This window comes from Ambystoma mexicanum, chromosome 6q, assembly GCF_040938575.1.
Source record: "Ambystoma mexicanum isolate Mex_15411 chromosome 6q, UKY_AmexF1_1, whole genome shotgun sequence".
NCBI classification, from domain to species: Eukaryota; Metazoa; Chordata; class Amphibia; order Caudata; family Ambystomatidae; genus Ambystoma; species Ambystoma mexicanum.
The window spans coordinates 1,261,747,965-1,261,770,178 of record NC_090937.1 but is presented as its reverse complement, the minus strand read 5'-3'; the positions used below and the strand labels follow the sequence as shown (position 1 = coordinate 1,261,770,178).

General features: G+C 47.0%; 1 protein-coding gene across 2 annotated transcripts in view; it reads left to right on the top strand.

The window, feature by feature from the left end:
- Positions 1-14,995, top strand: part of LOC138516608 (uncharacterized) — a 148,726-nt gene extending 133,731 nt beyond the window's left edge. The window contains exon 2 of one of the 2 annotated variants that reach the window (XR_011282289.1): positions 14,512-14,995. Coding sequence is in view for 1 of the 2 variants with exons in the window: in XM_069631869.1 (XP_069487970.1) it covers positions 5,198-6,571 (1,374 nt within the window). In the remaining variant the exon portion in view is untranslated. Of the gene's footprint in view, positions 1-5,134; positions 7,278-14,511 lie in introns of those variants that run through there. The other variant, XM_069631869.1, reaches the window with a different exon arrangement.
- Positions 14,996-22,214: the final 7,219 nt, after the last annotated feature.

Genomic DNA, 22,214 nt, shown 5'->3' with positions numbered 1-22,214 from the left:
AGGTTAGGCTAAAGGCCCATATGATAAATTAGCACAGGTGTGGGCGTGCGAAGCGGGTCTGTGCGAAACCAGGCATGATGGTTTGGGGGAAGCTGCTCGGTCAGAAGTAATGGTTTGTTTACAACAGATTTCAGTAGAAAGAGGAAAGGAATGTGCCGCACTCGGCAGGCGGGGTTGGGTCCTCCTGCATGTCTATAGGAAAATGCATCAGAAAAATGTGGAAATGAAAGAGAATATTTCGCGATTAGAAAAAGAGTTGGCTACAGAAAAGCAAATAGCGTTTATGCAGCAGATTCAGGTGAAACTTTGTAAAGATAAAGCTGATAAATATCAGGCTGTGGCAGAGAGGGCAGCAGTCAGAGTAGCCCGGTATAAGTATAGGAAAACACAGGGAGGGGTCAACCAAAGAAAAGGGGCAGCTGTAATCGCTACCGCAGGTGTGGATTGGGACCCTGATAAGACATTTTTGACTCAACAAGCCAAGAGAGCAGCTCGGCAAATGAGTCAGATCCCAAAGCAGAATTTAATCAAAAGACAGTGTTTAATCTAAGCCGATTAGAAGACGGCGTGCCAGACCCCACCCGCAGAATCCTGCGGGCGGGGTTGTGGATTTAACCACGCTGGAGGATTATACCCAGCAGGAGGTTGGGGAAATCATTACTCGTTTGAGGCAAAAATCAGGGGAACCTTTACTGACATGGATGGTGAGATTGCTAGATGGGGGCGCCGTAGGGTTGTTGGTAGATTCCACAGACTCGCCGCTCTTTTTGCCTTTGTAAACTGACACCAATGTACAGGAGGTCTTAAGGGCAGGGCCGCCCCCTGATGATAATGGGCAAGATTCACAGGTGTCTTTATTGCACCTAGCAGCCCAGGCATGTAACCGTAAGTATCCCATTACCACAGATTGGCCTAGCAAGGAAACAAAGTGGTACACTTTGAAAAAGGCGATTCAAAAGGTCAGAGAGCATGCTATGAAAGAGGCAATTCATGTAGATGCTCCAGGACACATGGGGGCCGTGCCGCTCTCAGTTTCAACCAGGAATATGGTGATCAGAACTGCACCGCCCGCATATAAAAGTGTCATTATGACTTTGCTCATAGATATGATGGGCAAACCCACTTATGAAGTAGTGGATGCCATCCGGCAATTGGCAGACTTAGGGGAGTGGGATAAGAGTGATGACAAGCCCCGAGAGAGAGAGGGCCGTAGTGAGAGGAGAACTGAAGGCAGAAGGCAAGATAGTAGAGACTCCTGAGTGTCCAGAAAGGACATGTTTTTGGCTTTGTTAAAAGATGGTGTGCCACAAGAAGAAATTGATGGCATTGAAACTAGAGTAATGTATGAACTATACAAAAATAGAGGGCTTGCAGCCAAAGAGCGCTAGAAACAGGTTAGGAAACAGGTAGTGACTAAGCCACAGGGGGACACCTCACCTTCTGCTCCTCCTGAGGAAGAACAAGAAGAAGGGCCTATGGGGACACCTTCCCCATGCCAGCCAACATATGCTAATTTGAGAAAGGTGGTGAGTGCAATGTTAGAGGCAGAGTCAGGTTACACTCATTCAAAATCTGACTAGGGTTATGGCCAAGCCCCGGTGGCGTCCGCTCACATAAAAGTTGATAGGCGGCCCCATGTTAATGTTAAGATTTTTTGGGGGCTGGGAAATACACAAGGGGGGCGAGCATTGATAGACACTGGGGCGGAGGCCTCTTTGATTCATGGAAATCCAACACGATTCAAAGGCAGACGCTTTACCATTACTGGGCTAGGGGGGAAGGAGACCCCCGCAGTACAAACAGAAGTGGATATGAAAATAGGCAATTTGACTAGGAAGAAATACCAAGTGTTGATTGTCCCGATACCCGAGTACATAATTGGCTTTGACATTCTAGAAGGATTGACTTTGAGACTAAGAGGTAAAATGCATCAGTTTGGGGTGAGTGCATTGACCTGCACACCCATTACTGTAGGCAAATTGAAGATGCCCCCAGTGCAGGTGTCTCTGGCGACCAAGCGGGTAGCAATGAAGCAATGCCGCATTCCCAGGGGCACAAGGACATTTCAGACACCATCAAAGAGTATGTGGAGGCGGGTGTGTTACGCCCTATTACTACCGCGTGGAACAATCCACTCTGGCCTGTCAAAAAAGGGGACGGGTCTTGGAGGATGACGTTGGATTACCGAAAATTAAATAAACACACTCCTCCCTTGGTGCCCGCAGTCCCAGATGCCATTACCTTGATTGAGAATGTCCAAAGGTTTGAGGGGACTTGGTATGCAGTGATAGATCTAGCCAATGCCTTTTTCTCTGTACCAATTGCTGAAGAGTGCCAAGAGCAGTTTGCATTTTCATGGAGCGGGCGTCAGTACACCTTCACGAGGTTACCTATGGGGTACATACATAGCCCGCCTATCTGTCACCGGCTGGTGGCAGAGCACTTAGACAAGATACCGTGTAAACCTGACATACAAATCTCTCACTACATTGATGATATTTTGATTCAGGGTAAGGATGTGCGCAATGTGCAACACCAGTTAGAAGTCATTATGGAAGGATTGAAGAAGGAAGGGTGGGAGATTAACCCGAACAAAATTCAAGGGCCAGCTGAGACAGTGATATTCCTAGGGATTCAGTGGCATAATGGGCATCGAGAGATGGTGCCGAAGGCCCGACAGAAAATTCTGGAGTTTACCACTCCAATGAACAAAAAGCAAGCTCAGCAGTTCATAGGGCCGTTTGGGTTTTGGAGACAGCACATTCCCCATTTAGGGCAGATACTGGCCCCCCTCTACAAAGTGACACGAAAGAAATATGAGTTTCAGTGGGGGGAAGAGCAGCAAAAAGCATTTGATTTGGCAAAAGATACTGTGCAGCAGGTGCTTGATCTATGGCCATTGAAGGAAGGCGAAGTGGAGTTGAATGTGTCTGTGCAAGACAATTACGCTAACTGGAGTGTGTGGCAGAAACAAGACAGGAAACGTGTGCCATTGGGGTTTTGGAGCCGTAAATTGCCCGATGCTGATAACTCATACACTCTGTTTGAGAAGTAGTTGCTGGCATGTTATTGGGCCCTGGTCGATACTGAGCAAATGACAGTGGGGCATGATGTGCTGATGAGGCCTGAAATCCTGATTATGTAATGGGTGCTGAGCTCTCCTAAAACACACAGAATAGGAAACGCTCAAGAAGCCAGCATAATCAATGGAAATGGTACATTCAAGACAGAGCTAAATCAGGGAAGGGTGGGATTGCCAAATTATATGAGCAAGTGGCCAACATACCACCCTCAAATTATATACCGCCGGAAGTGTCTGAAAAACGCGAATCTCCCGTGAAATGGGGAGTACCTTATGGCGATCTGACCGTAGAGCAGACAGAACATGCTTGGTTTACAGATGGCTCGGCCCGATATGTGGGAACCGAGCGATACTGGAAAGCGGTGTCTTACAATCCAAAGACAAAAAAGATTTTGACCACATCAGGGAAAGGGAAGAGCAGTCAGTTTGCAGAACTTTACGCAGTTTACCAAGCATTGAAACAAGAGACCCCTGGTCAATGTCATTTGTACACAGATTCATGGTCAGTGGCGAACGGATTGGCGGTGTGGCTGCCAACCTGGCAAAAGAATGGGTGGATGATTCATTCAAAAGAGTTGTGGGGAAAAGAACTGTGGCAAGATATTGCTGAGATGTTATCACAAAGTGAAGTCACTGTGTATCATGTGGATGCGCATTGTGCCGCAGATTCATTAGAGCGTTGGTTTAATTCTGTTGCAGATGAACACACCAAGATTTCATCTGTGGATGCAGAGGCTCAGGAAGACGATTTGGAGGGTTTGGCCAAGTGGGCTCACCAGAAATGTGGGCACCTTGGAGAAAAGGCTACTACCAGCTGGGCACAAGCTCGAGGAAACAGTATTCATTTAGAGGTAGTGAAAACAATCATTTTGCAATGTCCAGTGTGCCAACACCAACAGCACAGGCCTATCCCTCAGATTGTCCAGGGTGCGTTGCGAAGAGGAAAATTACCATGTCAAATTTGGCAGATTGATTATATCGGACCCCTGCCAATCAGTAGAGGTTGTCAGTATGCATGCACTATTGTGGATACATACTCGGGATACATGATGGTTTTACCGTGCAAGCGTGCCACACAACTGAATACCATTAAGTTGTTGGATCAGATCACGTTGGATTATGGGGTGCCTTTGAAGATTCAAAGTGACAATGGGTCACACTTCAAAGGCAAATTAATTCAAGAGTACTGTCAGGAAAAGAGTATTGAATGGCTCTATCACGTGCCCTATTACCCTGCAGCTTCAGGATTAATTGAACGGATGAATGGTTTGTTGAAAGAGCAGCTGCGAAAATCCGGAGATGGCAGTTTAACAGGCTGGCGTGATCGTGTGTTTGATGCGGTGCAAGTGTTAAACAATAGGCCTGTGAATAATCATGAAACTCCTTTGATGCGGCTAATGACTCCTGCTTTACAGATTCAACCCAACTCAGTCAGAGAAACTCTATTGTACTGGGAAATTACCCCGGGTTCTTTAGCTCCCTATCGGGCGACTCCAGAGTCAGCAGGGGTAGACTTACATTCTCATGAGGAAATCAAATTAGACCCAAGAGGGATTGTTGTGATTGGAACAGGGATTGGGGTACACATTCCTCCAGAGCATATGGGATGGATTGCCCCTAGATCTGGCCTAGCATTGAATGGAGTTCAAGTGCTGGGAGGAGTCATTGATGCCGATTACCAAGGTGAGATCAAAGTCATCCTGATGAATAGTGGGGACCAATTGCTACCGATCCACAAGGGCAATCGGGTGGCCCAGTTGATTATTATTGTTAAGTTGTCCATGATTAAAAAGAGGGAGCCTCCTACAGTGTTAACTACCTGTGGGGATCGTGGTTTTGGCTCTTCGGACAATATGGTACCGGGTGCAAAGGTGTGGGTCAAAAGGCCAAGTGGCCCACCAGTGCCCGCAGATGTTATTGCATCAGGCAAGGACCAGGTAGTCTTAGTGATGGAGCCTGGTAGTAAGAAATGGCAGTATGTGCCCGCAGACAAATGTTACCTAAGAGAGTGATTTTCAACACTGATATCTCTTTTCTGGGTTTGCCTTGTAGATCCTGTGTGTGGCTGGTGTAATTGAAGGACTAAATGGACTCTGTTTGGGAGAGTCAAACGGCATGCTGCTTCCCACGAAACATGTCGCATCTGTGCCAGCGATCCAGGTGAAACCGATGATGATGAGCAATGATGTCCAAAAGCAGCCCTATGCTGATGCCGAAAAGCCAGCCAGACCGAAGGAATTGATTTGTGGAATGCGAAAATCACGTCAGGTGCAGACGCAAACAACGTTGATGCCAGCTATACAACAGATATCTTTAGGACGACGAAAATATTCCCCGATAATTACACAAACAGAGAATATGTGGATATACTTGGCACAGCAAGTACTCAACATTACGCACTTTTGCCTTACTGACGTGCAACATGCAGAAGCTTTGTTTACTACATGTCTAGTAGCGGTACCGACACCAGTTCCGGTTGTAAAACACATCTTTGGCGTCACGCACAATGATTCTTTGGTTCAGGATTCCGATATTAGACAATCCTTTTCAGTCTATGAGTACTGCAGGTTTTGTCAAGAAACAGATCGCAAGTGGAGGAACTTGACACGTATTGTAACATACAATATAACTCAAGGCGATGTGTGTTACTTTATGGCCTGCGATGTAAATGAAATTGCCAAATGCCAACAGTTGAATTTAACCAAACAGAAAAATCAAACTACGTTTGAAAAAAGGTTGTGTTCTCGAGTTCCACGCACATTTACCAGTGTGAATAATTCTATGTCTTGCAATCATACAGTGTTAGCTGCCAGTCATATGTATCACATAAAACTTCCAACAGGATGGCTCTTCTCATGTGGCAATATCACATACACTTACATTCCAGCTAACATTTCCGGAGCTCCATGTGCCTTAACTCGATTAGGGCTAATGATGTCTCCTTTACACCCAGTCATGTCTCGAAGCAAAAGGTCAACTTTTGAATCTGTGGGTTTATCCCCAGATTGTGATTCACATGTGCATTTATCATCAGAGACTGAAGTTCTAGCGTTAGCCCTTTTATTAGTGGGAGTCTGGGGTTTAGCTGCTGGGGGTTACACATCTTTGATTAAACTAGCATGTTTAGTGGTAAAAGGTCTGAATCATACTTCTCAAGCATTAGAAGAGTTGCTCCTTCATAGCAAAGTTATTAGAAAAGCAACATTGCAAAACAGGGCTGCCGTTGATTATCTCTTGCTGAAACATAATTTGGGCTGTAATGCAGTGGAAGGTATGTGTTGTTTCAATCTAAGTGACCATTCACGATCCATTGAAAGTCATATTAGAGGTTTGAGGGACCTAATTTCCCAGGTATCTCAAAGTTATGCTGGGAATTGGTGGGATTGGTTATTTTCATCGATTCCTGACATTGGGGGTACACTGCGTTATGCCTTCGCCTGCATTTGCATTATTTTAGCTATTATAATACTTGGTTGTTGTTGTATTTAATGTATTCCTAACTTGGTTCTAATGTTTTGTCGGTTCCAGAGACCGGCTCCTCTGCCACTGGGCTGTGGAAGATAAATATCCAAGGGTGGAATTGTTATGTTTGAGCTAAAACATGGAGCTGGTGCGCAGTGCATTCTGGGGGCACTCAGAGCCATAATGGATATTTATTCCATGCCTCAGTGAAAAGCTGTACTTGCTTTGCTGAAAGACATGCTTTCTAAACCTGATATGCAGCCAGTCAAGGACATTCTGCTGGGAAAGCTGGTTTTGTTATGTCTTGCTATGAGTTATGGAATTGTTTTCCTTGGTGTTCTAGAAGAAGAGGGAAGCTTTGCTCCTTGGGGTTACTGTCGGTTGACCGGCCGCAATCAACAGTCACTCAGCAATGCGCAAACGTTAATGTCAGAAGGTTCGAGAAATTTCCCCCCCTTATATGCGTAGCTATCGGGAAGGTCAGGGGAAACCACAAAGACCTCAGTCGGAGGGGGGCCGCCTTGTTCCGATCTTCCTGTGGGCTGTTGTGCTCTCTGCCTGGCGGTTACCGGGGTCTTCCAGCCGCTTCTGGCGAGATGAGGAATTCAGTTACGCCCACGGTGATGTATTTTCTTTTGAATTCTCTGTCCTTTCTGTGATTTATTTCTGTGTTATCACTTGTTGCTTCCAAACTATGAATAAATAGCCGTATAAGTGCTCATTATTTCGCTAACTGCGTATCTGGTTGTGAGTTATTGCTTCATCTTCCTGCGTTCAAATAATTTTCTTGCTCTACAAATGTACTGGTGATGAATAATTGTCCGTGCACTCATGGAGAGCAAAACACAGCTGAATGCAGTTCCCCGGTATTCCACATGTGGGCGACCATACTTGCCCATTGGCCATTGAAACCCTGTCCCAGCATGTGTCTCCGATGCCAACAGCGCCAGGACTGACTCCAAGGAATTCAAGGAGGGCCGAATAATGTCCTCAGGGCCCCGTGAGCCCTCGGTGGGGATGAGATCGTGACAGAGAACAGAGTCGTGGAGATGGGAGACTACTTCAGAGGAACTGGGAACCTCAGAAACCTAAACCAAACTACGAAATACGAACACCGGCGGGGGGGCTGCCCCTATTAGCAACCAGATTTGACCCCGATGGCTACGCCAGATAGGGAAATCATCATGTTGACTTGGAACGTGCAAGGCCTAAATGCACCGGGCAAGAGAAAATTGGTGGAACGAAAACTCTCCCAATTATCCGCAGACATTGTCTGCCTATAGGAAACTCACCTACTTGCCGCCGATGAAAACCGGATATCCTTCCTTAGGTACCCAAAACACTTCTTTGCCTCCTCTGGCCAAAAAAAGAGAGGGGTGGCCATCCTCCTCAGCCGGGACCTGCCACTGACTCAGATCACAATCAAAAGAGATCCAGAAAGCCATTACCTGCTACTGAAAGGTCTCCTTGTCGACCTCCCCATCACCCTCGCGGCGATTTACTGCCTGAACAGTGCACAGGACCGCTTCCTCCGCAACCTGCTATCGGTGATGGCGGCATTCTCCAAGGGCCAACTTCTAATCGGCAGGGACTTCAACCTGCCACCAGACCCTGACCTCGACAAAACCCTCCCCCCAACTAGGGAGGACTACACTAAAGCCCTGGCCATGGCGGAATTCTTACGGGAGACCAGAACCATAGACGCCTGGAGACTATTCAACAAGAAGGAAAGAGACTTCTCGTTTTTTTCGCACGTCCACAGGGGACACTCACGAATTGATCTGCTACTAACCTCCAGCAAACTCTTCCCCTGCATCGAAGACATCCAGATCGGCCTGAGAGCCATCTCAGACCATGCGCCAATCGTCATGTGCCTACGGACTCAAGGAATGCCAGAAGGGCCGAGATGGACCTGGAAGCTGCAAGACCAAATCCTAGCAGACGTCGCCTGCAGAACGGAAATAGCGGAGGCACTTACAAACTACTTTTCGGAGAACTCAACCGACGACACCTCAAAGGCAATCACACGGGACGCCATGAAACCAGTGATCCGCGGGGTAGCAATCGACTGCACGTCAAGACTCAAGAGACTCAACCAACTGCAGCAGGATAGACTGGAGAATAGGGTCAAGGAGCTCGAGGGTGCCTTCAAGAAACACCAAACTAAAGCCTCCGGCTGGGAGGCCTCTGGCCGGGATCTCAAGAGAGTGAAATCCGAACTGGAAATGCACCTGGCGGACTGCTCAGCAAAGGCTCTGTCCTACACAAAACAATTCTACTATCTAAACAGCAATAAAGCGAATCGCCTCTTGGTGCACAAGCTGAAAAAAATTCACTCACGGAACAATATTCAATGCCTGGCTGACCCCGGAAGGCAACCTACGCTACACAAAACCGGAAATCCTCGAATTTATGGCACATCATCATAGAGAGACCATGTCAGGGCCCCCCACACCCAAACTGGCCCAGCTGAGTTTCCTGGCGTCCACCCAAGGAGCGCCACCACATCTCCAACTAGAGTCGCCCAATCACAGCGGAGGAAGTAGATGACACTATCCGCACCCTGAAAAACACGGCCCCGGGCCCGGACAGCTTGACGGCCCAGTTCTACAAAAAATATACCAACATCTTGTCCCACCAGCTGGCAACCTTATTCAACTCTTTCCTCGAAACGGGCTCCACAACCCATCACTGGAAGAATCAGTGACGGTCCTCATTCAACATCAGGCGAACTATTAACACAATTGAGTCAGCCAACAGAATGGGATCGGAACTAGCTATCATGTCACTCGATGCGCACAAAGCCTTCGATATGCTTGACTGGGGCTATATCAAGGAAACGCTAAGTTATTACAAATTCGGCCCAAACTTCTCCAAATGGATCCTATCCAACTACCAACATGCCTCCACGCACCTCAGAGTGAACAGAAGCAGGTCCGAGAGAATCACCATCACAAGAGACACTAGGCAAGGCTGCTCCCTATCCCCCCTCATATTCGCGCTCTCTATGGAGCACTTTGCAGACAGAATATAAGCGAACCCGGCGATCCACGGCCTCACGATCAGCAGAGAGACTTATAAAGTAGCGCTCTGCGCAGACGACATATTCTTGACAGCATCCCAACCAGAGGAATCCATGCAAGCAACCTGGCAGGAATTAGAAAGGTTCAAAGAAGCAACTGGATTCCAAGTAAATTTTAAGAAGTCAGCTATATATCAACATTCAGAAGAAACGCATTGCACCCTGGCGGCCAAACACCCGATCCCATGGACAAAGCAATGTTTCACCTACCTGGGCGTTCAAATGCCAAACAAAACGGACAGAATTTACAAAACAAACTTCCGCCCACTTTTCGCTGAACTCCGAAAGGACCTCGCCAGATGGCAAAAACAGGAAATCTCGTGGTTTGGAAGGATCACTGCCGTAAACATGAACTTAATCCCAAGACTACCATACCACTGCCTAGCCCTACCAGTAACAATCCAAAAGAAAGCCATCCAAAAGATCCAGGCAGACCTCCTAAAATACGTCTGGAAGGGAAAAAACCACAAATATCAAGTCGCATCATGCTCCGGAGTACGGCAACGGGTGGCCTAGGGGTTCCAGACGTCGACAGATACTGCCTCGAGGCCCAGCTCTCCCACGCCTTTGCATGGAAACTGCAGGACTCCCGACCGCGCTGGCTAACACTGGAGGACAACTGGAGCCTGCCACCGATAGAAGACCTACCGCACATGAGTTGCCCTATCCACTCCACCAATGAAGAGCCACTGACGGCGACAAGAAACACGGTGTCCAGCTGGAAGAAAGCAGCCCGTCAATGGAACTGCAGAACCACGATAGGCCCTCTCACCCCTATCTGGAACAACCCAAGCTTCTCCCCAGGCGTCACCCCAAACAGCTTCACCAGGTGGAAAGCGGGAGGACTTAACGTCATTGCAGACTTCTTCGAAAACGGCAGCCTCCTCAACTTCGAATCCTGCAAAGCCAAGTTCCAAGTTCCGGAAACGGAAAGATTCAGATACGCTCAGCGCAGGCACTGGCTATCAAGCGAAGGAATCAAGCAAGGCGGAAGCAGAGAGCTATCTGCCCTAGAGAAAACCCTCACTCCCACCCCCCCACCCCCCACAAAGGGAAGGTGGCCCCCCTGTATAAACTACTAGATAAAACAGACCCTAATAAGAAGGAGCCCTACATGATAAAATGGGAAAAGGACATAGGCAGAGAAATCGACCCAGCAGAATGGGACCACATCTGGTCCCGGGTACACAAAAGCTCCAAATGCATTACCAACAAAGAAGGAGCCTTCAAGATGTGCTACAGATGGTACCGAACCCCGGAAATCCTCAACAAATGCAACCCCTCCATCCCGTCACACTGCCGGAGAGGATGCTCAGAAAAAGGAACGCTATACCATCTACTCTGGGCCTGCCCGAAAGCGACCCAATTCTGGAGGAATGTCCTGGACCAAATCAAATCAATCACAGGTCTCACAATCCCGTGGGACCCCGGAATAGTCCTCCTGGGAACGACGGGCGAGGGTCAATTTCCGCTAACAGGTCGCCTGGCAGATCTCTGCTCTCACCTGCTAACGGCAGCAAAAATATCAATCGCCAGGCTATGGAAACACCCCAAGGGTCCTTCAATCCCAATGTGGTGGGCCAAATGTTGGGATATAGTCGCAGCAGAGAAAATCACGGCCGTGCGCTTCGATAACAGAAGCACATTTTACCAAACATGGGTCCCATTCCTAGATTACACACAGCAATTCCCGGGCGTGGCAAGGCAGCCCCCAACCCTGCGATGGATGGAGAAGTTCGACTGAGGACAATCGACGGAGGCGAAGTGGAGACCCACTCCCAGGGCCAGGCCGGAGCCCAGCACTGACAATCTCCCCAACCTCCCGGGCCGCATGGCGTACCTGAACCTAGGGGGTGGCCCCCTCCTCCCGCCCTAAGACTGCGTAGTAATAAAGACTCCCGATACTGCTCATTGTGCAAATTGATGCACCCTGTGTCACCACCCTCCGCTCCCCTCCTACTGTTTCTTTTCTGGACTTCAGTCCTATTGTTTTGCTTGTTTTGTTGAAATGGAGCTTCATTATCACCTTATTCCAAGGTCTGTTCGAAAAGCTGCATGTCTCTTTTCATTTTGTTCTGCTTTTGGTTTGTTTGTGTCAAAAACAATAAAAAGAAATGTTTAAAAAAAAAATGAAGGTGACTTGGTGCACAGGAGCAAGTGCCAAGGAACCTGTGTGGGCTGGGGAGCCCAGGTATCCTGGTTGTATGACCAGTGACGGGTGGACCGTGTGGTATTTCAACTGTGCGTAGACCAGAGAGCCCTCAATGTTGAAAGATAAGGACACCGTGAAACAGCCCAATGAAACCACTGCAAATGAACTGACAAGGTAAGCCAAAAAGAGGGTCAGGTTGACGTGGTGTTTTTGTTAAGACTTTTTGAAAAGACTGAAGAAATGTAAGTGACGAAGCTGAAGTCTTGGGGAAGGGAACCCTGAGACTTAAAGGACCACACTGGTTGTCTTGGGAACTGAGTCTCATGGCCCCTTTTGTTTGCGGATTGTGTTACTTGAAACCTGCGGAAGGGAAACTTAAGGATTGGTTTTGAACTGTATCACCTTGAACTGGATAAAGGTAATCTTGAGACTTTTTCATGGAACTTTCTTATGCTTGGGGAAGGGGAGCTGAAAGAAGCTCTGAATTTTAAGTTCAACACTGTTTCCTCACACATTTGTTAGCTTAAGTTCTGAGGGCAAGTATAGGTTTTGGACACAGACAGACTTTTAAGTTGAGCTCTTTGACTCAGACTTTCCTTAGTTTCGTTCAGGTAGGGAAATTCCACCTTAGCATAGGGCAAGTTAGGCCTTCACCCATCCTGACATTTAAGTTAATAAATATCTTTTGTTTGAACTTTAAGTCTGTTATCTGTGTCTTACCTCATGATGCCTTCACAGTACTCACCCGCAGCCTGCTAATAATGCCCTGACCAGTCAGTGCCCTGCTTTGACACTCACCGGTCTCTGGCGTTGCTCGTCAGTGGCTCCTGCTGCTTTGGTTTTCTCCTGCGGTCGTTGAGCCAGCTTCTGCAAGTCCTACTCGCACATCGGGGCTCAAACACGTGTATGGGGTTGATGTTTCGTACTCTTGTTCAGAAGGGAATTGCCATAGCATTTCGGTGCTGGACTGCCCATGTGGGTGGGACAAACGTGATATGCAAATGGATATTTCCCATCTGTGAAAGGTACAGTGAGCTAAAGTGTGGCTGCGGACTCTCGAGTGGGTACATTCTCAATGAACAGGTCAATGGGCCGTGTACGTTCTCGCAGAGGGGCGCTTATGGACTATTTTTTGGTCCCTTTGTGGGTAGTCACAGAAAATTGGACCAGAGCTAATATGAGCAAAGGTAATTGCTTGTTATGCAATGCTACATTTGACGATTTTATGCCGTTTATTTCCTTTTGAACGGTTTACACTAACATCAGGAGATTGACAATAGTTCAGTTGCTTTACAATTCAGCTTTTGATAGATGTAGAGTTTGGCGGTAACCCTTAAATCCGGCGGTCACGCTATTACCGCCGGATTTAAGGGTCCACCAAATCAGGGCTTCGGTGGATTTCTCCCCAGCTTTGAGCTGGGGGGAAATCCAAAGAAAATTCGCGCTATTACCGCTGGCGGGAAATCCTCCGGTGGTAAGAGCGTGAAAATTCCCCATTGAGCCCAATGGGGAATGGGGCATTCCCGAATGGGCTCAGTGGGGAATGGGGAATTCCATTACCGCCAAACCCGTGATCCGGCGCTAATAGCGCCGGGGGGTTTGGCGGTAGGGCTAATACCGCCGGCGGTTATACCGCCAGCGTTACCCCCCAACTCGTGATGAGGCCCATATATGTTTCCTTTTGTTGTCTGATACACCTATGGTAGCTTGGACCTTATGTACATACTTGAGACGCGCCTTAAAGTTAAGGAATGTATTAATGAGTTCTATCTTATAGACATCTTAATTTAATCTTTTTATTTTTATAACTTGTAGTGAGTGTATTGAAGAAAATATTTGCTGGTCAATGCATGTAATGTTTAATAGTTGTTATGATTGTATGAGATTATCTTTATGTTTAGATTTATATATTCAAGAGAACTTCTATTTGTGATGAGTTTTAAACTATCTTGTACAAGCTGTATTTATTGTCATTGTGAGTACTTGAACTTTTATGGATTGTTTTAATCTAAATAACGTTTAATAACAACAACTGTTCCTGCTTGGAGAACAGCTCTAGTTGTATTTATTTTTATGTTCAAGTAATGGTTCAGTGAGAGTGAATATCCTATTGATTATGTGTCTATGTTATAATCGGAAATGATTTCTAATTTGATTAAAAGAATGCCAATAAAGTTTACATTTTGAAAAACAAATGATTGAAAGGTGTGGAATTAATTGATGGCAATCTCTAGATAAGTGTCAATGTTCTTAGATAGTGTTTTTATTTTCAGAAGAACAAGAGAATATGGAGTTAAATGGATTTTAATGACCGATTTAATGGATTCATTTGATTTTAGCATATTTTCTGGCTCACCTGCTCTCCACCCACAGAACCCACACAGCATAAATAAGACTAGAGAGCTTTCCTTATTTTCACTGTAGTGAGGAGGATGGGTGGCCGAATAAACCTAGAGCATGTTAGCATTTGAAAGAGCCTTGCAGAAAGTCTCCAAGCTGTGCTCTATTGCATACTATTACATGGGATGATATGTAACATGCATGTTGGTGCTGTGAATAAACTTGGAAAGCATATTGCACATGTTTTGATGTTATTATTGTGTCCAAACACAAAAGTGAATAGGTTTCATGTATTTAACTATTCAATTCTTAACGATTCATGCTCAGTTTACAGTACTTTTCCAGACTCACAGCCCTTTACATTGTTAACTATTGTCAATGTGTTTCTTATAGACATGGAAAATTGCTTGAAATGTCCTGAGGACCAGTGGCCCAATGACAGGAAGCACTGCTGCCTCTACAACTATGTGGTCTTCCTCATACAGCGATGGCCTTGGTGTGAATTTGGCCTCCACAGCTGTTATCTTCTGCATCACCACAGAAGCAGGGGATCTTTCTCCGACACCAGGACAAACCGATGGTGAAGGCCAATAACCAGGATCCCAGCTACACACTGCTTGTGTCCCTGATGTTGGCCTTTCTCTGCTCCCTCTTGTTCATTGGACGCCCGGCTACATTCTGTCTGATCCAGCAGGCTGCCTTTGGGATTATTTTTACTGTTGCTGTGTCTTGAGTGTTAGCAAAGACCCTCACTGTCATCATAGCCTTCAATGCCACCGGACCTGGGAGTACACTGAGCAGGTGGCTGGGGTCCAGGGTGTCTGGCTTTTTTGTGTAAGGAACTCATGGTGGCAACAGTAAAGACAGGCACAAGTGATCACAGTTCAAGGGTGTTTATTAAACTGTATAAATGGGTGAGAAAATGCCTAATCTAAACTTAAATCTAAGATGGGAGCAAGCTCAACCATCAAATAATAATAAGGCAGTCCCGGGGGGCGTTGTTGCACACGAGAAGGAATGCCCGCTCTCGTGTGAGCTCCGGCGACATCCAGGGCCAAAATGCCTTTATAATCGCCTGTTGGACACGGTTCTTACTGAAAACTACGAGAGACGTGCAGCAACACTCCCAGACTAAACATAGGGAGTTTGGAAGCACTAGCTGGCGGGATATCAGAGCTTCAGCAGGCATAAACTCCCACGCGCGGCGAGAGAGGAAGGCCGGAGGCGCGTTGCGGACCAAGAGGAGGAGACCAGCGCCTACCAGCGTGAGTGGCGGCGGAGGGATACGCGGCCCGGCTGCCCCTGGAGAGAGTCGCAGGCGCTCTGGGTTCTGTAGAGCACCTGCAGACCCCCCGGAAACACTTCTGCTGATACTAGAGGAGAGCGGGGCGCAGGGTTGACGGGGGCTGGTGCCCAGAAGGTAGGAAAGAGAACAAACGTGTTGCTGCGCCCCTGGGCAGCGTCCGGTCCCCCGGGCGCTCGACAGGAAGCCATAGACACTTGGAGACGCCTGGAGGGAGGGGCGGTAGACCCCGGCTGCTCCTCGGGGGGCTGGGCTCTGTGCTCCATATAGCGGAGTACAATAGTGAACCGGGGTTGTGCTATACTCCCCCCCCCACAGAGACCTTCTAAACGACCATCTGCACCGGACGCGACTAACAGCCTCCACTTGCATCGGCCCGGGGCCCTCACCCTGTGCTACTGCCATACAACAAACCACTAATGGCGAGCCACATTAAAATGGAGTAACGCCGCTCTATAACACCACATGCTGGCCTGGCTGGAAGGGAACCACATAGGCACCAATTAAAATCCACCCCTTGCTATGCAATCCTCAGGAGCAGGGGTGCCAGTGTGCCTCTGGTGCCACAGGAAGCAAGCAATAGGGGACAAGAAGGAGGTCACTGAGGCCCCCCCTGCGGGGAAGAGGGAGCCACACACAGGCAACTGGGGGACCCTATAGAGTGTATTTGGCATCCAGGTGCTGGGGGGAACATGGGGTCAGCGACCCACTGAGATTCAAGGATTTAGGAGGTGCAGGGACACTCTCCATGGACTACAGTCACAGAACTCATTGCAACTGGGCAGGCAAAGAACACGTTTCAGGAGGAAAAGGTGCACAAGAGGCATAAGTCCAAGAAGCAGCAGACAAATGCGTTTACCAAAACAACTAGTGTAAGAGCACATCTCATCAACAACAAACCTACCCCTAAGAAATTAATGTAATCATAGAAGATTCATACAGAGACTTTAGGCTAACAGCGAGAGGGTGCTGCTAATAATGGACATTAAAACACAAACAGAACAGACATTTGAGGTGCACAGAACCAGCCCCGAGAGCGAACAAAAAGCCTCCATAAAGCCAGCTTCAATTACGATCCCACGCCCATCAGGTATAGGAATCACCTACAAAAGGACTGCTGGGCTTGTTACTAGGTCACATCTCCTTAGCAAACGATGCCCAAGAGCTTTGGTCCTAAGAAAGGAAGGGGAGCTATAGAAAAATACACAACAGCGATCAGGAAGGAAACAGACTCTGATATGTCCGAGGAAGTACCCCCGAGGAGCAGCCGGCTACCTCAGCACCAATGATGGACCCTCAGGCGGTCTTTCTGGCCATGCAACAGGGTTTCTCTGCCCTCAACGAGAAACTGGATGGGATAACAGCAAATGTTGCCTCCATTAAGACACAACTGGATAAAACTACATCGCGCATGACAGAGGCAGAGACAAGAATATCGGGCACAGAAGATGCACTAGAGGCCTTGAAGAATACAGTGTCCACAATGGCAATAGAGCTAGGGACGGTGAAGTCCAAATTCAAAGATTTGGAGGCTAGATCCCGGCGGGATAACATTCGCATAGTTGGAGCTCCAGAGGAAGCATTGAAGGGGTCAATGGAAAAGGCGGTAGAAGATCTTTTACGAAATCTCCTGGGAGATCCTGGATGGTCGGCAATGTTCATCGTGGAGCGGGCACATAGGTCACTCGCCCCAAAGCCAAAACCTGGTGCATACCTTAGACCTATCATAGCACGCATGATAAACTATAGAGACAGAGACCTGATTTTGAAAACTGCCAGAGAAAAACAAGAACTGAGATGAGAAGCCAATACCATACGTATCTTTCCGGATTTCACACTGGCGGTACAACAAGAAAGGAGACTCTTCACCGGGGTCAAGAAACTGCTGCGGGAACGACAAGTGCAATACGCCATGCTTTACCCGGAGAGACTGAAAATACAACATCAGAACAAAACATTTTTCTTCACGTTCCCTGAGGCGGCAGCGAACTTAATTGAAACACATATCCCCGCTCCGCCTGGTCAGCCTGGAACAGATAGAGACTCTTGAAACCCCGATGTCATATACTAGCAAGCACGTGAACGATGAAGAATGGACTTGCTACGGCCCCCTTCGGGTGGCCCACATACGGGGTGAACATGACTTACTCTTCAAATCATGTTGTTGAGCTTAACCCCACATGTGTCAATATGAGTGAGAGCAACAACGTAGAACCGGTCACATTGTAAATGACCAATTACGGCATGGGCACTGGATGTCGCTACAGTCCCCCCTGTAGCAGGTGAACAAGAAATTGATGGGTGGGGTGAGGGGGATTTAACAGGCATAGTTGAAGTTCGGGGAACTATGAGGGAGGGGGGAGAGGTCAGGTTGAGTTTGTTGGGGTTTAGTTATGGAATGGAAGGTACTAAAACAAAAAGCGCGCAGGTACCAAGCACTACTGTTATTAAGTACACAATTGAAGTTAACCGTCAGGCATATGACTACAATTACTTTGTAGACAATGGCTAAACTAGGCACAGACAACATAAAAATACTGAGCTGGAATGTACGTGGCCTGGGATCTCAAATCAAGAAAAGGAAGATACTAGCATACATTAACAGGCAGAGCCCCAAAATATTTTTTCTGCAAGAAACACACTTAGGACCTCAGCAAGTGGAAAAAATTGTGCCAAATTGGGGGGGACACCAATATTACACAACATATTCCAAACGGGCAAGGGGGGTGGCGACCCTAATACATAAAACCCTACCATTTACCTGTATACACTTTGAATGTGACCCCGAGGGCAGATTTGTATTGCTCCATGGCACTCTCTATGACAGAGAGATAGTCCTACTTAATCTGTACGGTCCAAACATCGATGAATCTGATTTCTATACCACATTGTTTGAAATATTGGCGAGTTACCACACGGCCTATGTGATTGGTGGCTGGGATTTTAACATCATCCTTGATGTACACTCAGATCGCACTTCAACACAACCAAGAGCTTTGACCAAGGCAGCACAGAAGATACGTATCAATATGTCCGATCTAAATCTAAAAGAAGCATGGAGAACACTAAACCCTTCAAAGAGAGAATATACATACTACTCCACAGTGCACAAATGCATTCTAGAATAGATCTGTGGCTGGTAGACAATGAAGTATTGACCTGGGTTGCTGATGCTCACATTTATCCCAGAACATACTCAGATCATTTGCCAATAAAGCTGACATTGCGAATTCCTGATGCTACGGCAAACAGGCCACCATGGAGATTTAAACCTGCGGCCCTGCAGGACCTGATCTATAAAACTACAATGACACAGCAAATACAGGAATACTTTGATATTAATGAGAACTCTGTTTCCAGTCAGGCTATATTATGGCAGGCATTTAAGGTCTGCATAAGAGGCAATTCAATATCCGCTGAGTGCGGAGTCCTCAAGGATATCAGGGGTAGATTGGCGCGCTTAGAAACAGAAATAGCCTCTTTACAATCCCAGTACGCACACACCCCATCATCATAGCTGAGTTCAGAGATTAAAACTAAGCTAGAAGAATATAAAGAAGCGGCGGACCAAGAGATCCGGTACTTCGAGAAACCAGTGGCGGCACGTCGATATGGGGAGAGTGAACGTCCTGGGAGGCTATTGGCCAGAACAGTTAGGGGTGAAAGAGGCTCGGCAACTATATCATGCATAAAATTACCGGATGGCACAGTGACCATGGAAAACAGTAAGGTGAATTCTATAAAAAAAACTGTACGCCCCTCAGTGCAACGCCACTGAGGAAGAGATAGATCAATATCTTTCCCAAATACCAACGACACTATTAGCTGACGCCACTAGAGAATCTCTAGAGAGCCCGATCACTGAGGCAGAGATAGCGGAGGCAATAAAAACTCTTCCTAATGGAAGGCCCCTGGTACAGACGGCCTTGGGGCAAATTTTAGAAAGCATTCAGTCACCTTTTGGTACCCAGACTATACGCAGTGTGGGGGGAAACCTTAAATAAAGGGGAACTGCCCGAAACCACTAGGGAGGCGGTAATCACGCTAGTGCTTAAACCAGGGAAACCCCCAGAGGAATGCAGCTCATACAATCCGCTGTCACTGATAAATACAGACACGAAGATCTTCGCAAAAATGTTGGCAACCCGATTAATACCACTGATGCCCTATATGGTACATGAGGACCAAGATAGGTTTATTATGGGCAGATCCACAGCAACGAACATTAGAAGATGTCATAAAATTCTGGCCACAATACCTTCCGAAACTCAAGGAATAGCAGTATGCCTTGATATGCAAAAAGCATTTGATACAGGCTTCTGGCCCTTCCTATTTTGGGTAATACGAAATTATGGATTTGGTCCCAATATCATCAAATTGATACGAATATCATATGCCCCCTACGCCAGGATAAGAGTCAATGGCACTTTAACAGACACGCTAGAACTACTAGGGGGCACCCGACAGGGTTGCCCATTGTCACCTTTACTGTTCGCTCTAGTGATAGAGCCCTTAGCTGACATCCTTAGGTCCCGCTATGGTTCATACGGATTGTGGCTTGAGGGCAAACTACAGATTATAAGTTTATATGCTGATGATATTCTACTATATCTATGGAACCCAGATCGCACATTGGGCAAGGTCCTGGCAGAAGTTAAAAGGTTTGGTGACTACTCTGGCCTAAGACTCAACCCCAACAAATTAGAGATATTCCCGGTCACAAAAAGTACAATAGAACCCCAAGAACCCCAAGACTTACATGGTCTCATCTGGAGCCCGATACATATATTATACCTTGGAGCATACGTTGCTAGAACAGCCCAAACCTTAAATTACAACATGTTAGCTGACACCCTATGTGCAAAGATGAAATGCTGGAGGGCTCTTCCCATCTCACTGATGGGAAGACTAGCCTTAGTCAGATTGATAATATTACCAAAACTGTTCTATCTGTTCGATATGGTACCGGTCTGGCCAGGTCGCTCTCTGTTTGCTAAAATGAAAAGCGCTTGCGTCACGTTTGTGTGGGGAGGACATCCCAGGCTAAGTTGGCGGACACTAACCGATACGTATCCAAGGGGTGGGTTGATGGCACCAGACCTAGAGCTTTACTACTTGGCAGCACAGGCACACCATGCCGCTCAATGGGCCACAAACCTTCTCAACCCAAGGAACCCACCACCTGATTTGAATGCACGAGAAGCAATCATAGCGATACACAAGATGACCAGATCAAACCCCAAACACCATAACTCCAGAGACCCCACGCAAGTAACGACCACAGCCTGGGCCAAAATTGTCGATATATTTGAAACAGAAAGGTTATATCACCTGAGTATGCCGCTCTGGGGTGACCCCCAAACACCATTTGCCCTAGATGGGGAGGAGGCCACGCATTGGAGTGCTAGAGGTATTGCTCAATGGGGACAGTTGTTCTCGGATAAGCTCTTTGTGACATGGGAAGATATCAAAGATGTAGTGGGAAATACAAACACACATAGGCTACAATATATGCGAGTAAAAGCTGCCATAGAAAATGCGTGCCACACCTTCCCTAAAGAATCAGAGATAAACATGGGGCTGGGATATATGTTTACGGGGGGAAACAGAAAATCACACCCTCTACACTGTATAAAGTATTCAGACGCGCCCAGCAGGGAACCACACGGCCAGAAGCAAGTGGGAGCAGGACCTGGGGCAACAAATAGAGGACCACGAATGGACCAAACAAATATCATGTAACTCTAGATACAAATTAATACATTATAAAATAGTACACAGGACACATTATACCCCAGTAAGGCTTAAATGAATCTATCCCGCCACACCGGGAACCTGTCCGAGGTGTTACACTGAAGATGCAAATATATATCATATGCTCTGGGGATGCACAAAGTTGAGAGACTACTGGGCAGAGGTTTGTGCAGCTCTACACGAAATGGCAGATCAGCCGGTTGAGTGGACACCACGATTGTGCTTGTTGGGCGCGGTGGGAAAAACAAACCCGACCTGGCGAAAAGTTTTAAATTTGAGCCTGTTAATAGCTAAAAGAGCAATACTAATAAAGTGGAAAAATGTAACTCCGCCAACTAAGGCGGACTGGGACAGAGATATGCTATGGACAAACAACACAGAAGAGCTATCCATAGACTCGGTGCTGCCCTCTTCCAAACCTAGAAATATATGGGCCAGGTAGAAACAATATCTGGTAGACAAAACTGAACTTGAAAACTCAGACTCAGAAGGAGAGTAATTGTGTACAATGTACTTCTGGTAATTTTGTTTGTATATATGTATGTGCTGAACCTGTGTGCAATAATAAATAAAGTTAAAAAAAAAATAAGGCAGTCCCAGTGGCGTCTGGTCAAATAAAAAGGGCCTATACCAAAATAATCTATTGCCAGTCCCTTACAGCTAAGTTACAAAAATAGTGTGGGATAGTGTTCACAAAAATGATAAATCGGGATAGTATAGCGTGGTATCCCTTCCCCACATTTTTAGCACGGGACAAGGCGGGCCTCTTGAGCACAGCACACAACTGGGATTTTCCAGAACAAGGCTATTGTTCTTCTCAGCGATATCAGGATCTGCAGTGGTCAAGTCTCTTTACCCAAGGTCTCTTACCTCCGAGGGCCAGATGTGTTAAAAATACCAAAATAAAAGTTCCTTTCCATATGTACGTTGGGTGATGACTTTTTACCCCTGGATTCCCCTCTTCTGGGCTCACACCCTACTCGAATGTTAGCCTCCCTCTGTTGGGTTCACTATGGCTTTTTACTCAAAAGATTTCACC